Source organism: Hippocampus bargibanti, linkage group LG08 (assembly GCF_051943395.1).
Source record: "Hippocampus bargibanti isolate YZ-2025 linkage group LG08, ASM5194339v1, whole genome shotgun sequence".
NCBI lineage: Eukaryota > Metazoa > Chordata > Actinopteri > Syngnathiformes > Syngnathidae > Hippocampus > Hippocampus bargibanti.
This window is the reverse complement of record NC_142741.1, coordinates 24738909-24759853: the sequence shown is the minus strand read 5'-3', so window position 1 is coordinate 24759853 and position 20945 is coordinate 24738909. Positions and strand designations below refer to the sequence as shown.

Sequence of the window (20945 nt, the reverse complement as noted above, 5' to 3'; positions counted from 1 at the left end):
AATGACATTAGAAGAGTATTTTGTACAAGGGTCCAACTGTACTTCAAAGAAGTACAGATGACGGTTGAAGAAACCTTCTCACCAACGAATCTAACTATGTTGTATTGAATTGATGTTTTTCAGATGGGTTTCAAACTCATGCTAAGCCCCTGACATTGATATTCTCGGATAAAGTGCCACCATGTCTTTTTGCAACGAAAGCCTGCTAGAAGAATGTAACTTTGAGGAAGCGGACGACGCCATTCAGGAAACAACAAGTCCCTCATCAGAACCCGGAAGTCCTCTCATATCGGTCACCCTGCGGGTAACTCTAGCCGCCATCATGATCTTCATGATCACCATCGGTTTCCTCGGCAACTCCATCGTGTGTTTGATCGTCTACCAGAAACCGGCCATGCGTTCGGCCATCAACCTGTTGCTGGCCACACTGGCCTTCTCCGACATTATGCTCTCGCTCCTTTGCATGCCCTTCACCGCCGTCACGTTGGGAAGCGCCGACTGGAGCTTCGGGAGCGGATTTTGCCGCGCTTCCATCATGCTTTATTGGCTCTTCGTCTTGGAGGGCGTGTCCATACTACTCATCATCAGCGTGGATCGCTTCCTGATCATCGTTCAGCGTCAGGACAAGTTGACCCCGCACAGGGCGAAGGTTTTAATCGCCGGTTCGTGGTTGCTAAGTCTCTGCGTGTCCTTACCGTCCATCGTTGGCTGGAGAAGCGGCGACGACTGGGTGCCGCAGTGCGTGCTGGGATATAGCGAGTCCATTGCCGACCGCGCTTATACCGTCCTCCTGGCGGTGGCGGTTTTCTTCGCGCCTTTTTCCGTCATGCTCTACTCGTACATGTGCATCCTGAACACGGTGCGTCGCAACACCCTGCGCGTCCATAGCCACGCCAGCGAGCCGTCGTGCTTACCGGCTCTCAACCAAGTCAGTAAAATGAGACTCATGGGACTCAGGAGACCCCCGCAGATTAAAGTGGACATGAGCTTCAAGACCCGAGCCTTCACCACCATCTTGATCCTCTTTGTGGGCTTCTCCGTGTGCTGGTTGCCCTACACCGTGGTCAGCCTGCTGGCCGTTTTTAGCCGCCAGTTCTATTTCAGCCCCGTTTTCTATCCAATCAGTATCGGCGCCCTGTGGCTCAGCTATCTCAAGACGGTTTTCAACCCCATCATTTACTGTTGGAGGATCCGAAAGTTCCGGGAAGCCTGCCAGGAGTTCTTTCCCAAGAGTTGCCGACTGTGTCCCAGGATGGGAAGTCGTAGTCGGAGAAGAGTGCGACCTAGCAACATCTACGTCTGCAGCGAGACTCAGTCGGCTGTTTGAAGGACGCAAAAGGCCTCGACATTTTGTCTTGGATCAATGGAAGTGTGGAACGATCAATGCAAAGTCACGTTAGTTTGCTGACGAAGCCTCTTGGATAAGAAGCGAAACGTCCGACACCTTCCAAGAAGTACAGATGACGGCTGATGAAACCTTTTCATCGATGGACCGCTCCTGTACCACTGAGAGCTTACACAGACGAACGATCAATGTAGACTACAAAAATTGGGACCGAGCTATGTTGTTGGAATAAAATTCATACCTGGCTAATAGCTACCCTTAAAGGACAACCGACGCCTCCGGACAAGTTGTGTCCATAATTTGTCAAATCGCTTCAAATGACTTCTACTGAGCGTATTTTACAAACATTCCACAGCATCTAGCTATATTTTACGTTTTATGAGTCGCGCTGAATATTCAGGAATATGATTCAAATTCAGTTCTGAAGAGGAAAGCATACATGTTTGCAATCGATTAAAGAAGTCCTTCCGCGTCAATTCGAATATCGCAGAATATTCAGGAAGTCTTGTTTTCGAGTTGGTGACGATTCCTGACGTGATGTCACATCAGGAACGCGCCCCTGACCGAGAAAGCGACACACAATGCATTTTGGGTAGTCTGTTTGGTCTGAAAACTGGCGAAATTGGAAGGGAAAAACATAAATAACGCAATGGTGAATCGATGTGTGTTGCACCGAGATGACTATTTGATACTAGTTGACACAAATTCCCAGCAGACAAATCAGCCCATTTCCAACAGAGCATGGGCGCCATCTTGTGCATTTTATGGGACGCTACATTGGAGTCCAGTCGCCTCAAAATGAGACGGAAGGACTTCTTTAATCGATTTCAAACATGTATGCTTTCCTCTTCGGAACTATTTGAATCATATTCATAACTGGATGAGTAACAATAAAGCATCTTCTCCGCATCTGAAGCCATTTTTTTGATTCTCGAACAAGGCAAAGACGTCCTGGCGTGACATCACGAACAAGGGGGCGGGACCTTCTGAAAGTCGCCATTTTCGGGGTCATTTTGAAATAGTTTTGGGACACTTTAACTCATTTTTATTGATGTTTTGCATTTGAATAAAAATGTCATACTGCGTGTTTTGGCTATTTTAGATGCTATAAAACGTTTTTCTGATGTCAGTGAGGAAACAAAAAAAAATGGTGTCGGTTGTCCTTTAACCTTGACTTGAAAGTACCGTGATCCGGATGACTGAGCATGGTACACACACAGTAAGACAACAAAAGCTTTACTTTTGGTATCATTTCTATTGCCCATCGCTACTGGTTATCATTATAATGTCAGTTATGTTCATCAAACCTACCCAAAAAAATATTGTCTGGTGATGCCCTCAGACATTTGTTCATGAAAACAACGTTTATTAAGATGTTTAAAAATAAATATTGGATGGACAGAAAAATAAATATGATTTTCAAAGGACTCAAGGTGTGTGTAGTGGCAAAAATACAACAAAGCATTGCTGTCATCCATTTTTTTACAATGTAAACAGTAAAGCGGTCACATGATGTGAATATATTGCCATGTTGCTAGGATACGACAGACATATCTTTCCTACGCGGGTGTTCACTTCACTGAGAACTCTTGAGGCGGCTGAACTTACCAGAGTGAGGATAATTTGGAATAAATAGAAATGTTTTGATTTATTATTGTGCATTATTGTGAAACCACAAATTGGAAGTTGCATAATTCACTTATTTCACTCCCTTGTTTTATAATAATAATAATAATAATAATAATAATAATAATGTGACTGTAAAGTGACCTTGAGAGTTTTGAAAAGCGCTTATAAATGAAATGTATTGATAATAATAATAATAATAATAATAATAATAATAATAATAATAATAATAATGTGACTGTAAAGTGACCTTGAGAGTTTTGGAAAGCGCTTATAAATGAAATGTATTAATAATAATAATAATAATAATAATAATGTGACTGTAAAGTGACCTTGAGAGTTTTGAAAAGCGCTTATAAATGAAATGTATTAATAATAATAATAATAATAATAATGTGACTGTAAAGTGACCTTGAGAGTTTTGGAAAGCGCTTATAAATGAAATGTATTGATAATAATAATAATAATAATAATAATAATAATAATAATAATAATAATAATAATAATAATAATAATGTGACTGTAAAGTGACCTTGAGAGTTTTGGAAAGCGCTTATAAATGAAATGTATTGATGATGATAATAATAATAATAATAATAATAATAATAATAATAATAATAATAATAATAATGTGACTGTAAAGTGACCTTGAGAGTTTTGGAAAGCGCTTATAAATGAAATGTATTAATAATAATAATAATGTGACTGTAAAGTGTACTTGAGAGTTTTGAAAAGCGCTTATAAATGAAATGTATTAATAATAATAATAATAATAATAATAATAATAATGTGACTGTAAAGTGACCTTGAGAGTTTTGGAAAGCGCTTATAAATGAAATGTATTGATAATAATAATAATAATAATAATAATAATAATAATAATGTGACTGTAAAGTGACCTTGAGAGTTTTGGAAAGCGCTTATAAATGAATTTAATTGATAATAATAATAATAATAATGTGACTGTAAAGTGACCTTGAGAGTTTTGAAAAGCGCTTATAAATGAAATGTATTGATAATAATAATAATAATAATAATTTTTATTCTGCGGGTGAGCATCGGCAGCCACACGTGAATAAAAGTTACATAAGATAGGACCAATTACATCAGAAAAATCTAAAATATATTTTCTTAAAAAAGAAAAACATTATTACAATAAAAATCTGATTTTATATGATAAAAGTACTTAAGTAAGTAAAACAGAAATCAATGAAAACATATCTGACAGATTGTCATTTAGAGCAGTATAAAATTGCATTATTTCAACTATTTCATGATAATTGAGTCATAATATAAATATAAGAAATTTAAGAAAATATAATATATAGATATATAAATATAATAGAACAATAAAATATATATATATATATATAAAAGAAAAATAAAATCCACATAATATTTGGACTATTTCCGGTTTGAGTCAACGCTGGCGCGTGTGGCTGCCGCTGCTCTCCCGCAGAAAAAAAATATCATGTGACTGTAAAGTGTCCTTGAGAGTTTTGAAAGGCGCTTATAAATGAAATGTATTATTATAAATATGATTTATTGTATAATGTTGTTGCGTTGGGTTCGTGCTTCCACTAGATGTCAGTGTTGCAACGTAAAATGCCCAAAGAAGAATTCGACGGTGATAGGGAGCATGCTGGGTAATCCCAAAATGGCGGCCCCCTGTGAATTAGCTAAAAAAGCCCTTTACACCTCAGACGCGGATGTTTTACTGCACCCCGAGCTTCTATCTAAAGAATTTCTACAGTTAATTTTAAATGAGGTGAGATAAACCTTCACAATGACACGTCAAGAGTACAATTTATTGCGTTACATCGAGAACATATACAATGGCGTTAGCGTATCTGGCTAACAATCAATCGCTCTGGTCTTGTTCGTGTTTAAAGGATAGCCTTTTTCTAACAATGTGTTTTTTTGTGGGTTAGAAAAAGGTCAGTTATAAAGATTGCAAGAGTCGGGACGAGCTCATAGACCTTTACGTGCGACACGTCATCCCGCGGCCACAGCGCACTTTACCCAACAATCGCTGGGGAATAAGAATGGCGAAGACTCGAGGTAAACAATCATCGGTGGTCCCACGAACTGACAGGTGAGCCACAACCAAAACGACATTTTAAAACGTTATTCTTGTTACGTTATGATGTGCATCTCTTAAAGGACAACCGACACCATTTTTTTTTTGTTTCCCAACTGACATCAGAAAAACGTTTTATAGCATCTAAAATACCCAAAACACAAGTTGATATTTTTTGTCAAATGCAAAACACCAATAAAAATGACTTAAAGTGTCCCAAAACTACTTCAAAATGACCTCTGAGATCCCGAGTTTCAGAAGGTACCGCCCCCTTGTCCGTGACGTCACGTCAGGACGTCTTGCCTTGCTGTAGAATCAAAACAATGGCTTCAGATTCGCAAGAGATGCTTTCTTGTTACTCATCCAATTATGAATATGATTCAAATAGTTCTGAAGAGGAAATAATAACAACAAACAACACCACGTTTCATTTCTAAACGCCTTTCAAAACTCTCAAGGTCACTTTACGGTCACAGGATCAGATTTGCTGTGGATGAGCAGCGGCAGCCACACGCGCCAGTGTTCACTCAACCCGGAAGTAACTCAAATAGATAGAAAGCTAGCTAATATATAGCTAATAGCTAGCCAGCTAGATAGCTAGCAATATGCATAGCTAATATATTACCTAGCTAGCTAGGTAATATATAGCCAGCTAGATAGCCATATAGACAATACAATACAATGGATCCTCCTACTTTATATAGCTCTGTAACAAAACGCTTCACATAATAGTCAACACAAAGCAAAATAATAAACACAACAGGAAGATAAAAACATGGACAGCTGCGCATGCTTTAGAAAAAAAATAGGACTTATTTTTGGGAGTGTTTGGAACGGATTTGGGCATTTACATGGAAAAAACATCTTGACTTACAAGTTTACGAGTTGTACATATACATATACAGGTAACATTTTAACTCTTTCACTGCCGACCTTGCTGCTGTTTGCAAAGGTTAAACACTCCCACCACTTCACTACACTTTACTGTTACTCCCTAATGCTTAATTGGACCTTTTATTTCCTTTTTTTTAACCTTACAGGGACTGCCTTACTCCTTCTATTTCCATTTCATGTGGTTCGACAAACGTGAAGAAGCCGGAAATGAGCACAGTGTTGTCATCAGGGGTGGCTGATAGGCTAAAACCCCCACCAGCGCTAAACCTGGTCAACCCCATTCGTCGTTTATCTGGCAGTTCGTCAACAGCATCATCGCCGTCGTCTTCATCAACATCTTCTTCCAACACCATCTTGTCATGCTGCCCTGGCACAGCAAGCCTCAAGCGGGAGGCTAGCTGCTCTGTAAGAAACGCAAGTTGATCTATTGCTATTTTTCCTACAAAAACATTTTGAAACAGGGCTGGATCGAAAATTTTACCTTGGCATACAAACCATTTTTCGGGATACACACGGAGCTGCCACAATGAGTGATGTGTCGTTGGCGAACGAGCCCGTTCTCCTAACAAGAAAATGGCAGCCGACTGTTTTTGTCCTCTATTCCCCGCCCCCCCGGTTAAAGCCACGTGATTGGTCAAGAACGCAGCAGTGAGGGTTACAGAAACACAGAGCTGCCAACATTAAATAGATAGGCAGACGACAGAGAGAGAGTGATAAAATGGATCGAAAACAGTGCAATTTTTTTTTCAATTTATTGATTTTTTTGGTGTAGACTGCAAGGTTAAAATATCCCACCAATCAGCCTCCACAAATAACCCGCACAAGCCATTTGTACACTTGATGCAAAAAGCTATCAACCCAGCTAAACAGAACACAATTGTTGAGGAACTAGGTAAAATTATCGCGGAAAAAGCACGGCAACTTCACTTGTATATCGTCAAGAGGCAACCCGGAAGTTTGTCATCCATTGATGATTTCAAGGTTAGCCACGGATGGTTCGAGCACTTTAAGCGTCGTACAGGGATTCAGAGTGTTATTCGTCATGTTGAGGCAGCCAGTTCTGACGATAAAGCTGCCAAAGCTTACAAGGAATCATTCCTCAAGATGACCACTCCATTCCATCAAGCCATCAATGACCATCACAAAGGTAAATAAAACGACTTTATTACACGGTACAGTTTATTTATTTAATTATAATACCATATCACATTTATGATACATAAAATAAGGTATATTTTGTGTAGTTTTAAGGCTCAGAAAATTAGAAAGTAGAAAATTATGTTTTATCTGGGAACGGATTATTCTCATTTTAATGATTTCCTATGGGAAATTAATTTTTGGGATACACACTTTTCGCCTTACACACTATTTTCCTGCTGTATTTTTTCAGGGTGTTCTGATGTCTCCAGCGGTGAAGAAAAAGATCCAGCATGTGACTTGGCCGTGACAGCGAAAGATCCCCTTTCAAACCTCGCTAAACGTTGTTGTGTGAGAGTCATCGGAGTGATTTTACCCAGTGGCATCAATAAAACATCTTTTTTTTTTTAATGTGAATTAATTTGTCATTTCACTCATCGTGCTTTATCGCAGGACTCCTCAAACTTCTGTCCTTGATTGCCCTATTTCCATTCTCCAACATAGCTGATTCATCTGATCAGGAAGTCAATTAGGCCTTGTCTTTGACTTACAGCATAGTTTTTTTTAGTTTTTATTCATGTAAAATGTGGTCAAATTTTTCATTATTTTTTTTTTTTTTTTAAATCAATAGTATGCCCATACAAATGATCAATGATGCTTCTATTGAAGATTAATCAATTTCATGTCGATAAAGATGATTATGGAATGCACGGTGTAGTAATAAGCATATCTATTTAAAGATGACGCTAAATAACAATAATAATGAAATACATGAATCAAAAACGTTATTTTTGAGAACCGGTTGGCTCTCAGTAATTTGTTTCTAAGAATTAATAATAATAATACATTTCATTTCTAAGCGCCTTGCAAAACTCTCAAGGTCACTTTACAGTCACAGGATACAGGATTTTTCTGTGAGTGAGCAGAGGCAGCCACACGCGCCAGCGTTCACTCTACCTGGAAGTAAATAGATAGAATGCTAACTAGCCAGCTCATAGATAGCTAATAGATAGCCAAAAGATAGATAGCCAGCCACTTTGATAGCTGTGTAGCTAATAGCTAGCTCTATAGTTAGCTAATACACTAAATGTCACTATTAAATACACAGATAGAAAGCTACCTAGCCAGCTAGTAGATAGCTAATAAATAGCCAACTGCTAGCTTGATTACTAGATACTTAGATTGCTATATAGCTAATAACAATACATTTCATTTCTAAGCGCCTTGCAAAACTCTCAAGGTCACTTTACAGTCACAGGATACAGGATTTTTCTGTGAGTGAGCAGAGGCAGCCACACGCGCCAGCGTTCACTTACCTGGAAGTAAATAGATAGAATGCTAACTAGCCAGCTCTTAGATAGCTAATAGATAGCCAAAAGATAGCTAGCTAGATAGCTCTAGAGCTAGTAGCTAGATTGTTAGCTAATACACTGAATGTCACTATTAAATACACAGATGTAAAGCTAGCTAGCCAGCTAGTAGATAGCCAACAGATAGATAGCTAGATAGCTATACAGCTTATAATAATAATAATACATTTCATTTATAAGTGCCTTTCTAAACTCTCATGGTCACTTTACAGTCACATAACTAATAGCTAGCTAGCTAATATGTTTCCTGACTCAAATAGCTAGCTAGATATGCAGCTACTAGCTAAATATGACATACAATTGACAACAGACAATACATATAATTTCTGAATGTAAATCAGGTCGTGTCGTATGTAAAGTGACATAGTGTAGTAATGAAAAAACAAACACAAAAAATGGTTGAAGTGAGGAAAAAAAAAACAAAAAATAGACTTCAGGAATTGGTTGTCCGCTTTGCCCGACAATTGTCCTAATGGCCTTTATTCACCCATTTTTGCTCATTGTTTTTTCGCAGTTGCTCGATTGGAAAATCCCAAGATAAAATCACCAGTTTGGAAGTTTCTGAGTCACCCTTTGCTTCATCGCAACATTCTGGCGCCCCCTCGTGGACATCATGGTAATGAAAGCCGTCCTTGGCATTTGCATCAGACAACCGTTAGCGAAATATGGCAGAAAATGGATCGCGATATGAATAAGAGACATGATGCTAATTGTTAACTCTTTATTTTGGCTAGTCCGTAAACCTGACCTCATGCACATCTACATTTTACACAAATCAACAACAAGTCGCTCATCCAAGCGCATCACATGGATTTAGTCAAATTAGAAGCATGCAATCTGCAATCACGCTCACGCTAAACCATAATTCATAGTTGCAAACATGTCCTCTATATTCATGCAAGATATGATTATGTTAACAATATTCATCAAGTCCTTGTAAAATAAGTAGCTAAGCCCAACAAAAATGCACATTAGAAAGAAGTAAAGAATACTAATGGTGTCTGACGCGACCGTTTAAAGCAGGGGTGTCAAAGTCATTTTTTTGCCGCGGGCCACATTGTAGTTATGGTTTCCTCTCGAGGGCCGTTATGAATTTGGGGAAGCCATTAGAATGTTTAAATCCCTTCAAATATTACATATAGAGCACACAGCAAATTAATGAATAACTCGTTTTCAAATCTGAAGTCAAGAATAATGACTTTTCTTGTGGTTGACATCCAAAAATAGGAAATTTTGGCTCAGATTTTAGCAATCATCATGGAATTTAACAAGTTTGATTTGCTTTCGCGGGCCGAAAAAAAATGATGTGGCGGGCCGGATTTGGCCAGCGGGCCTTGACTTTGACACCTGTGGTTTAAAGGACAACCGACGCCTCCCGACAAGTTGTGTGCATAATTTGTAAAAATCGCTTCAAATGACTTCTACTGAGCGTATTTCACAAAGATTCCACAGCATATAGCTATATTTTACGTTTTAAGACTCGCGCTGAATATTCAAAAAGTCTGATTTTTGTGTTGGTGACGATTCCTGACGTGACGTCACAGAAGGAACGCCCCTGACCGAACTTGGTGTTGATCCGTGTTGATGGCGAAATTAGAAGGAAAACACATAAATAACGCAATGGTAAATTGTTGTGTGTTGCACCAAGACTACTATTTGATACTAGTTGACACAAATTCCCAGCAGACAAATCAGCCCATTTCCAACAGAGCTTTGGCGCCATCTTGTGCATTTTCTGGGACGCTACATTGGACGGCTCAAATTGCTACTGAAGAACTTCTTGAATCGATTGCAAACATTTATGCTTTCCTCTTCAGAACTATTTGAATCATATTCATAACTGGATGAGTAACAAGAAAGCAGATTCTTGATGAAGGCAAGACGTCTTGGCGTGACGTCACGAACAAGGGGGCGGGACCTTCTGAAACTGACCACTTCCGGTTTCAAATTGAAGTACTTTTTAGACACTTTTAGTACTTTTTAGTCATTTTTATTGGTGGACTAAAAATATCATCCTGTGTGTTTTGGGTATTTTACATGCGATAAAACGTTTTTCTGATGTCAGTTAGGAAACAAAAAAAAAAAATAGTGTCGGTTGTCCTTTAAGCATTTCCATGTATGATTGTATGCGCGTGTATGTCGGCGATTTGCGTCCTTCACATGTCTTTGCCACACTCCGGGCACAGGATGTCATCACGCTCGGTCAGGAAACCGCGACCCACCAGGGATACGGAACACTTCTTACAGTTGAAGCAATCGTTATGCCACTGGCGCTCCTCGAAAGAAATATACTTGCTGCCTCCGAGGCCTGAATAAACAAAAAAAACAAAATGAGCGCATATTGGATTTCTGGGACTTTACACCAATGAAACAGTGAAGCACAGGAAGTTTCTCTGTAACAGGAAGTTGGATTTATTTATTTTTTTTTTAATGGACGAAAGGATACAGTACAGTGTTCCCTCGCTACTTCACGGTTCACTTAATAATAATACTAAGAATGCATTTCATTTACAGTATAAGCGCCTTTCAAAACTCTCAAGGTCATTTTACAGTCACCGGATCTGTTTTTCTGTGGGTGAGCAGCGGCAGCCACATGCGCCATCGTTCACTCTACCCGGAAGTAACTCAAGTAGATAGAAAGATAGCAAGCTAGCTAATAGATAACTCATAGATAGTTAGCTAGATAGTTGAATCACTCCAATAGGTCGAAAGTTAGGTAGCTATTAGATAACTAATACATAGCAAGCTAGATTGCTAGCCAGCCAGAAAGCTAATAGACAGTAAATAGCTAGCTAGCTTGGTAGCCAGCTAAAATTATTATTATTATTATTATTAGCTATCTGTTAGCTGGATGGCTATCTAGCTAGCTATCTATTAGCTGTCTGGCTAGCTATTTAGCTACGAATCCAAATTTCACTGTTTGCTATCCATTTTATCACTCTCTTTCTGTCGTCTGCCTGTCTCTTTAATGTTTAAACCACCTCTACTCACTGCTGCGTTCTTGACCAATCACGTGGCTTTAACCGACGACTGGGGGCGGGGAATAGAGGACAAAAATGAGTTGGCGGCCATTTTCTTGTTAGAACGGGCTCGTTCGCGTACGACACATGGCACATTGTGGCAGCCTTGTGTGTATCCCGAAAAATAGTTTGTATGCCAAGGTAAAATTTTCATAAATTTAGCGTTCGTAAACCGAAACGTTCGTAAGCCAAAGGGGTTCGTAAACCGAGGTATCACTGTACAACATATGTTGCTACAAAAACGTGTGTATGTTTACTTGTTCGTAACTCGAATGTACGTAAGTATGGGAGTGTTTGTATCTTGTTCATAAGTTGGGGAGTGTCTGTATATTGAATATATGTGTTTACCGCTGATAGGAGTGGTGCAGGAAGCACACTTCTTGGCATAGAGGTTGCAGAAGCAGTTGAGGCAGTAGGCAAAGTCATCCCTGGAGGTGAATCTCTGTCCAGATAGCTGCTGCTTGCAGCTCGTGCACAGGAAGCAGTCCTTGTGCCACGGCTGCTCACGGTAGGTCACGCCGCCGGTGGTGATGGGCTAAAATGGAGTTTTGAAATTGACGTTATAGCGCTACGTCAGGAGCATGCTTTCCCGCTCGCTACCTTTTTGCACATCACACACTGCATGGCAAACTGCTTCTCGTAGCAGGGCACGCAGAAGTTGTGGTTCTCCTTGGGGATGAAGCTCTTGGTGCCGATGGGCTGCTGGCATCGCTGGCAGGTGAAGCAAGTCTCGTGCCAGCTGTTGCCTTTGTGCTCCATCTTCCTGGAGCCTTCACAGCAACAACAACAAAACACATGATACGGAAACATAATCTAAATAGTGATGAGAAGGTTTCTTCAGCCGTCGTCTGTACTTCTTTGAAGGTGTCGGACGTTTCGCTTCTTATCCAAGAGGCTTCGTCAGCAAAATAAAATCTTTTGCTGGTAGTTTCGGCCCTATATATACAGTAAAGTCTCGTTATATCGATATTCAAGGGAGTCCGAAAAAATATCGATATAACCGGGACTATCGATATATCCAATATCGATATAACGAGACTTTATTGTATATATCCCTACTGTCCAGACGTGGTGGTGCCAGCCTCTGCTATGATTGATCCCTGCTCTCAGGTTGGGCGGGGCAGAGGACTACTCCCTGCGGCTTCACTGATTACTTCTATTGTCCTGCTTGAGAATGGGATCTACGACTGGCCTGATTGCCCCATTTGATCTGGTATCACCTCATCAGCATAACTAAGCCTACGTTGCCTAAGAAGTCGGTGGTAGGAACGATCCACATTGGGCCTCACTCCGCCGTGGCGATTTAGTGAAGGATTTTGCTGTTTTATGACAATAGCTTCTTTTACTCCCCTTTCAAACCATCTATTTTCTTTCGCTAGGGTTCTGATAACTCCTAGTTTGTGTCGTAGAGGGCGGTTAGATTCAAAAAGTAAGTCTTGGTCGGTGTACGTGGCTTTCCTAAAGACTTCTGTTTTTAGCGCACTGTCCTCTTTTATAATTACTGTTAGAACTAGTTATATACACATCCTAAAAACATCCCATGTTATTTCATTTCTACTTATTCTTATCAGTTAGTAAGTCCATAGTTTAGTTATTTGTATATGTTAGTATACATGTCTGTCACGAGAGGCCTGGAGGGGAAATATATTCCCTTAAGATGGCTGGCTGCACCCAGAGAGAGTTTTGGCCCCATCTGGTGGAAGGCAGCAATCCAAACCCAACACCTGTGGCTGATCACGTCTTGATTGGCATGCAAAGCTTTTAAGGCAGAGAGCCTCTGAGTGTGGTGGCCGGGGAGACAAGTTCCATTGTTGTCCTCACAACAATATACAAACCTTAAGCTATCATGTTTCAGTCTAATAATAAATATTCCTGATTGTATCTAGCAGATGATAGGTCCTTTTCAAAACGACATCACTCCTGTTGTCTATATCTGCTGGAGACGTGCTCTCCCTCCCGTCTCTCTGAGAGCGTCCACAGACATAGGACGGTGTAGTATTTGTAATTTTCGTGCCCACCTGGCATGATGGTTTTCGTGCAGTCGTGGCACTTGGAGGAGTATTCGTTGGAATAGCACTCGGTGCAAAGCAGCTGATCATCCTTGGTGGAGAAAGGTTTGTCTACCAGGGAGCGCTTGCACTGGAAGCATTTGAAGCACTCCTCATGCCAGTGGCGGTCTTTGTAAGACAGGTCCTGCCAGGATAAGGGACACAAAATGTCAATGTAGCATCATCACTACTAGCTGGAGCTAGCTATCTATTAGCTCTAGCTCTAGCTAACTATCTATTAACTCTAGCTAGGTATCTATTAGCTTTCTATTAGCTCTAGCTAGCAATTTAGTGGCTGTCTATTGGCTATCTAGCTAGCTTTCTCTCTATTTGAGTTACTTCTGGGTTGAGTGAATGCTGGCGCGCGTGGCTGCCGCTGCTCACCCACAGAAAAACTTATCATGCAGCCACACCCGCCAGGTTTCACTCAACCTGGAAGTAACTCAAATAGATCGAAAGCTAGATAGCTAATAGATATCTAGAAATGGTCGCATTTTTTTTGTGCTTTCTTGTTACTCATCCAGTTATGAATATGATTCAAATAGTTCTGAAGAGGAAAGCATAAATGTTTGCAATCGATTAAAGAAGTTATTCCGTGTCATTTTGAGGCGTCTGGACTCCAATGTAGCGGCCAGAAAATACACAAGATGGCGCACAATCTCTGTTGGAAATGGGCTGATTTGTCCGCTGGGAATTTGTATCAACTAGTATCAAGTAGTAGTCTTGGTGCAACACACAATGATTCACCATCGCGTTATTTATGTAGTTTTCCTTCTAATATCGCCATCAACAGTGTTTTCAGGCGAAAAAAAGAACCCAAAATTCATTGTGTGTCGCTTTCTCGGTCAGGGGCGTTCCTTCAGTGACGTCACGTCAGGCATCGTACAAATTATAGACACAACTTGTCCGGAGGTGTCGCTTGTCTTTTAACACCCTCCTTGTCTAAAAAATGACCATGGATGCAAGTGTTTACACAATGTCGGTGTGCTCACTCTGGTATTGCATCCAATGGGCTTCTTGCAATCCTCGCAGGTGTTGGAGTAGAGGCTCTCGTAACATTTCACACAATAGGGATTCTCTTCTCGGAGGACGTACTTCTTCCCGAAGAGGGATTCTTTGCAGTAATGGCAGTCGTAGCGGTCCGTCATTTTCACCCACTTCACATAAAATTGTCAAAAAGAAGAAACAAAGAGTGACAAGTGTGTACTGTGTGTACTTTTTGCACGTTTCAAGGTTCTCAATGTTTCCTTCGTCTTTAAGTGGGCTCTTATTTTCTTCTGGCTGGAAATGAGGAGGCTATAAATACGCCCTATCAGTCGACTTGGGATGCGAGATGGCTTGGTTGGGTGCGCGTGTGCACAAAACTTTAGCACGTCAATGCTAACGATGAAATGGTTTCTTCAGCCGTCATCTGTACTTCTTTGAAGGTGTCGGACGTTTCGCTACTTATCCAAGGAGCTTCGTCAGCAAACTAAAGTCCTACTGGTAGTTTCAGCCCTATATATATATATCCCTACTGTCCAGACGTGGCGGTGCCGGACTCTGCTACGATTGGTCCCTGCTCTCAGGTTGGCGGGAGCAGAGGACTAATCCCTGCGGCTCCACTGATTCCTTCTATTGTCCTGACTGACGACTGGACCGATTGCCCAATTTGCCCTGGAATCACCTCATCAGCTTAACTAACGTCCGACACCTTCAAAGAAGTACAGATGACGGCTGAAGAAACCTTTTCATCGATGGACCACTCCTGTAAGACTGAGAGCTTACACTGACCAATGCTCAGACTGTTACTGTAAGAAGCCATCAGCTAACCTCCAGCTGTCAGCGCTACAGTAGCCTTTGTCGCTAGGCGTATAAGTGGCTAGAATGACACTTGGAAAAAAAGGGCTTTTCACTGCTGCAGCTGTTTGCAGAGTAAATCCGACTCTGGTTATTCAACCTGTGCCTAAATGTAGACGTGTAGTGGTTTATTGTGAGCAGTTTTAAAATGGGGCGGCAGGATCAGATCAGATACAGTGATACCTTGGCTTACGAACTTAATTGGTTCCCAGATAGAGTGTGTCAGGTGAAAAGGGTGCATCCCAAAAATTAATTTCCCCATAGGAAACCATTAAAATGAGAATAATTTGTTCCCAGGTCCCCATAAAACATAATTTTCTACTTTCTAATTTTCTAAGCCTTAAAACTACACAAAATATACCTTATTTTACGTATAATAAATGTGCTATGGTATTATAGTTAAAGAAATAAACTGTACTGTGTAATAAAGGGGTTTTATTGACCTTTGCATTAGCATTAAACACTTGATGAGGAACGTAGCCTTCTTCTTTCATCATCTTGAGGAATGATCCCTTGTAGGTGCTTTCTCTGCGATAATTTTACCTAGTTCCTCATCAATTGTGTTCTGTTTAGCTAGTGTTCTGATAGCTTTTTGCATCAAGTGTACAGATGGCTTGTGCGGGTTATTTGTGGAGCCTGAGTGATGGGATATTTTAACCTTGCAGTCTACACTCTGCCTTTGAACTATCAAAGTTGAAACAAGTCCAAATTTCACTGTTTTCTTGTTTGGGTGCCAATAAAGCACTGGCCATGGCCTCTTGCAACGTTTTTTTTCCCTTTCACAAGGGAGCATCATTTTTCATTTTTACATATTAGCGCTTTGTTCCAGCTTCAGCTGTTGTTAAAGCACTATATAAACCAATGTGTATGTATTGCATTGATTTTTGTTGCCCTCATTTCAAGCTTATAACTCCAGACTCAAATAATTTAGGCATTAACTCTCTTTTCTGATGAAAGAGGAAAGTCTAAGGTTTCTGACGCTACATTGAATGTTTATGTAGTCCGAAAACTCAATATTCTGTGGCTCCTGGAATTCGACTGACAATGACAAAAACCCTGGCACTGGAGTGGATACATTTTTTTGCACATGTCTGGCAGGGAATTAGTTCAGCAAAAACCACACATGATGTTCCCGAAAATATTCCAAGCCCGAGCGGTTGAATCTTTCCATTCCCCCCCACCCACGTTCTGTCATTGTCTATCGCTGACCACCATGACTCACCTAACGTACACGAGGATTTATCGCCTGCCTAAAAATAAAAACAGCTAATCTGAACGGCCACAAATACAATCTGCGGGTTGGTCCGACGCGTTGGGCAGCTGTTTCCCAGATAGCTGGGCTGCCTTTGATGGTGGACAAGCTAAAGCCAGTGAGATGATGATGATGAAGGTCGCCCCCTGCAAAGTCTAGCGCAACTGTTTTTAAGGCTTGTATGTATGTAGGTGTGGCGATTTCAGTCAGTATGATATGACACAATATTTTTGCAATGCTAATGATGATGCAACGATGTGATAGATACTCAGTGTTTTGGGGGAGAACATACAGACGCTCCCCAATTTACGAACAAGATACGTTCCGAACGGGCGTTCGTAAGGTGAATTTGTTCGTAAGTTGCTTCAGTGCTATATTTTGTATGGAATGTATGTTTTAAGCTGATATAAGTATGTTTATGGTTTATAATAATAATACATTTAATTTCCAAGCGCCTTTCAAAACTCTCAAGGACACTTTAGTCACTGGATTTTTTGTGCGGGTGAGCAGAGAAAGCACCTACAATGGATCATTCCTCAAGATGGTGAAAGAAGTGTTTAATGCTGAGGAAATCGGCCACTCCCTTCCATCAATCCATCAACGACCATCACAAAGGTAAATAAAACAACTTTATTATACTGTACAGTTTATTGCTTTAATTATAATACCATAGCACATTTATTGTACATATAATAAGGTATTATTATGTGTAGTTTTAAGGCTTAGAAAATTAGAAAAGTATGTTTTATCGGGACCTGGGAACGGATTATTCTCATTTTAATAGTTTCCTATGGAAAATTTATTTTTGAGATACACACTTTTCGCCTTACACACTCTGTCTGGAAACCAATTAAGTTCGTAAGCCAAGGTATAACTGTATTTTAATTTCCAAACAGTAACATGTGACAGGAAATATTTTTACAACCGGATGTCAATCGGGGCACTTTGGAATACAGTAATTGTAAAAATATCTACCAAAATGTTACCACAGAAATACCTCTCGCTATGATATTATCGCAATGTCGAGTATATTCAGAGATGCGCTTACAAAATATTGGCAATGAAAATATAGTCAAGAGAAGAAACGTTTAGCTTCACCTGAAATTTTTCGCTATACTCATGTCAACAGCAGTTTAGAGATCTCATCTAGGGCTGTAGTTTCCATATTAGGAGAGTCAATGATAAATCATTTCAATCTTAGTTTTCCTTATATTTACCAGACTATTTATCCATAGATGTTAGCTCTCTTTCCATCATATTGACATTTCAAGGATGCAGAAAATGTGAAAATGCCACGAAAAGGCAGTCACCATCTGCTGCCAAGCTTAAAGATGGGACGGTCTGATCTCCAGCCTCAATAATGGCATCATCTAAATGACTAAATCAAGTGAACGAGTTTAAATCGAAGGTGTCCATTAGATCAGATGTTATCTGCTGTCGGAACTGAAAATGTAGTCAATTTTAAGGAAGAAATTGCCTCTGCGATTAGTATGGGCTACTTTTAGGATGATAAAAAGTCAAGAGGTCTATCTTGGGGGGCAGATGGGAAAAAGGTGATGAGATTGCAGAAGTGGGATGAAAGAATGGAGATGAAGATGATTTGGGGATGATGGATGGATCGGTCTTACCTTCCCTGTGTGAGGAGTTTGTGTCTGTGCAGATTCTGGATCAGACTGAGGCGAGACTCACTGGAAGGCTTCTAGTCAATTGCGTTACTCCACCCATGAGGAGCTAATTGAAAATAGGGGAGGTACAATATTAGGAGTGGCTGGCTGGTTGTTAGGGTTTTCCCCCCCTTTTTTTTTTTGATCTATAAATAAAGCAGCGCTTCTTAGAGATAACCCTCGAGACCCTGACCCCCCCACCCTTATTCACTCCCTGCCTCCCAGAGTCAACCATGTGGCCTTTTACGGTCACTCAGATGATTTACGGTCACCTTCACAATGCGGCATTCATTTTTGCCGATGTTGGGAAATTTTTAACATAGTTTCTTGGTAATTTTTTTTTTCCAGATGCTTTTCTAATCATCTTCCAAGAAAAATGACAATTATCTCATTTCTCAGGGGAAAACAACACACACCAAAACACACTTCGGTTTACGAACGTTAAATGTATGAACATTTTACCTTGGCATATGAACTATCTTTCGGGATACACACGGAGCTGCCACCGTGACAAGGAAATGGCACCCGGCTTGTTTTGGTCCTCTGTTCCCCGCCCCCAGTCGTCAGTTAAAGCCACGTGATTGGTCAAGAACGCAGCAGGTTGCAAGGTTAAATATACCATCAATCAGGCTCCACAATCAACCCGCACAAGCCATCTGTATACTTGATGCAAAAAGCTATCAACCCAGCTAAACAGAACACAATTGATGAGGAACTAGATAAAATTATCGCAGAGAAAGCACCTACAAGGGATCATTCCTCAAGATGGTGAAAAAAGAAGGCTATGTTCCTCATCAAGTGTTTAATGCTGATGAAAGCGGCCACTCCATTCCATCAAGCCATCAACGACCATCACAAAGGTAAATAAAACAACTTTATTATATAGTACAGTTTATATTTCTTTAATTAAAATACCATAGAACATTTATTACACATAAAATAAGTGCCACTTAGCAGTTTTTTTGACAACGATACTAGTGCAGCGTGTTCTACCGGAAACAAATTCCTTGTGTGTTCTACATACTTGGCAATAAAGATGATTCTGATTCTGATTCTGATTCTATTTTGTGTAGTTTTAAGGCTTAGAAAATTGGAAAATTATGTTTTATGGGGACTTGGGAACGGATTATTCTCATTTTAATGGTTTCCTATAGGAAATTAATTTTCGGGATACACACTTTTCGCCTTACACACTCTGTCCGGGAACCAATTAAGTTTGTGAGCCAAGGTATCACTGTATTTTTGCAGGCAACAGGACAGCATCTAAAGGGTCGGGTGTCCAACCCAGAGGATTTTCATCTCCCTTCCCGCTCATGTGTCTCATCTGTTTCTACCTTCACTCATTGGGGAAGATGCATCCAATCCCAATCCTGTAATGCTTCGGATATTGTATCCAGGCCTGGCGATGACAGACAATCACATGGTGAGAAATTATAGCGCTATTTTCTTCATCCTCTCATGCAAAATAGCACAGTGTTCTTTCAAGTCAAGCTTTTCTTGCTTACGCTCAGGTTTTCCTGACCTAACAGTCCCTGGATTCTCTCCAAGGAGAAACACGTCAATGGTGCTTCTTCGAGTGTTCTATTTGTGGTGCGCCACAGATTGAATAGTTTGTGCGTGTGTGTGGGGAGGGGAAACAAAATTAGGGTCTTTACAGCAGAATGCGTTCATCTAACATACAGGCTAATTCCAATAACGTTGGAGTGTTGTGTTTAACATGAGAACATTATACAACAATTTGTAAACTGTGAACTGAATTACAAAGACAAGATATTTAAAGGACAACCGTCGCCTCTGGACAAGTTGTGTCCATAATTTGTGAAATCACTTCAAATGACTTCTACCGAGCGCATTTTACAAAGATGCCACGGCATATAGCTATATTTTACCTTTTAAGACTCGCGCTGAATATTCTGGAAGTCTTGTTTTTGAGTTGGTGACGATACCTACCGTGACGTCACGTAGGCAACGCCCCTGACCGAGAAAGCAACACACAATGCATTTTGGGTACTTTGTTTGGTCTGAAAATGTCGTGTTGATCCGTGTTGATGGCGAAATTAGAAGGAAAACACATAAATAACGCGATGGTGAATCGTTTTGTGTTGCACCAAGACTACTATTTGATATTAGTTGACACAAATTCCCAGCAGACAAATCAGCCCATTAACAACGGAGCTTGGGCGCCATCTTGTGCATTTTCTGGGTGCTACATTGGAGTCCAGACACCTCAAAATGAGACAGAAGGACTTCTTTAATGGATTGCAAACATGTATGCTTTCCTCTTCAGAACTATTTGAATCATATTCATAACTGGATGAGTAACAAGAAAGCATCTTCTCCGAATCTGACGCCATTGTTTTGATTCTGGAGCAAGGCAGTGTGTGACCCATAGTGATGTCACGAACAAGGGGGCGGGACTTTCTGAATCTGCCCAGTACCAAGCTCATTTTTTGGCAGTTTTGGGACACTAGAAGTCATTTTTTAATTGGTGTTTTGCATTTGACTAAAAATATCAGGCTGCGTGTTTTGGGTATTTTAGATGCTATAAAACATTTTTCTGATGTCAGTTTGGAAACAAAAAAAATGGTGTCGGTTGTCCTTTACAGCATTGCATATGGCACAATGCATCATAAAACCTCAAAAGTGGAGACTCCGACAAACGGGATGTCA

The 20945-nt window shown here is 40.3% G+C and overlaps 3 protein-coding genes and 1 long non-coding RNA gene across 4 annotated transcripts in view; 3 read left to right on the top strand and 1 right to left on the bottom strand.

The window, feature by feature from the left end:
- The window catches only part of gpr45 (G protein-coupled receptor 45), a 41299-nt gene extending 38303 nt beyond the window's left edge, over positions 1–2996 (top strand). Inside the window, exon 3 of the mRNA XM_089003352.1 lies at positions 124–2996. Within this exon, the coding sequence (XP_088859478.1) occupies positions 182–1327 (1146 nt within the window). The 5' untranslated portion in view covers positions 124–181 and the 3' untranslated portion in view covers positions 1328–2996. The remainder of the gene's footprint in view (positions 1–123) is intronic.
- A 1614-nt stretch (positions 2997–4610) lies between these two features.
- On the top strand, positions 4611–7499 carry tslig2 (tRNA splicing ligase complex subunit 2). The gene is made up of 4 exons (XM_089002432.1): positions 4611–4739; positions 4903–5066; positions 6092–6350; positions 7336–7499. Exons 1-4 carry the CDS (start codon positions 4611–4613, stop codon positions 7390–7392), a joined length of 609 nt encoding a protein of 202 aa, XP_088858558.1. The 3' UTR covers positions 7393–7499.
- A 976-nt stretch (positions 7500–8475) lies between these two features.
- Positions 8476–19914, top strand: LOC148894922 (uncharacterized). Its single transcript, XR_016115749.1, has 3 exons — positions 8476–9068; positions 19524–19698; positions 19787–19914. It is a non-coding gene; the product is annotated as an uncharacterized LOC148894922 (long non-coding RNA).
- Positions 9159–18399, bottom strand: fhl2a (four and a half LIM domains 2a). The gene is made up of 6 exons (XM_089002431.1): positions 18240–18399; positions 14513–14677; positions 13491–13665; positions 12073–12242; positions 11821–12007; positions 9159–10760 (listed from the first exon to the last, which is right to left on the bottom strand). The coding sequence occupies exons 2-6, from the start codon at positions 14666–14668 to the stop codon at positions 10609–10611; spliced, it is 840 nt and encodes a 279-aa protein (XP_088858557.1). The 5' UTR covers positions 14669–14677; positions 18240–18399; the 3' UTR covers positions 9159–10608.
- Positions 19915–20945: the final 1031 nt, after the last annotated feature.

Excerpts from the sequence above, each read along its gene's own strand:
- tslig2 (XM_089002432.1), top strand. The coding sequence starts at position 4,611 with ATGCTGGGTAATCCCAAAATGGCGGCCCCCTGTGAATTAGCTAAAAAA. Across the intron at positions 4,740-4,902 it reads TACAGTTAATTTTAAATGAG|AAAAAGGTCAGTTATAAAGA; the intron begins GTGAGATAAACC and ends TTTGTGGGTTAG. Across the intron at positions 5,067-6,091 it reads GTGGTCCCACGAACTGACAG|GGACTGCCTTACTCCTTCTA; the intron begins GTGAGCCACAAC and ends TTAACCTTACAG.
- fhl2a (XM_089002431.1), bottom strand. The coding sequence starts at position 14,668 with ATGACGGACCGCTACGACTGCCATTACTGCAAAGAATCCCTCTTCGGG. Across the intron at positions 12,243-13,490 it reads CACGAAAACCATCATGCCAG|GCTCCAGGAAGATGGAGCAC; the intron begins GTGGGCACGAAA and ends GTTGCTGTGAAG. Across the intron at positions 12,008-12,072 it reads AGTGTGTGATGTGCAAAAAG|CCCATCACCACCGGCGGCGT; the intron begins GTAGCGAGCGGG and ends ACTCCATTTTAG.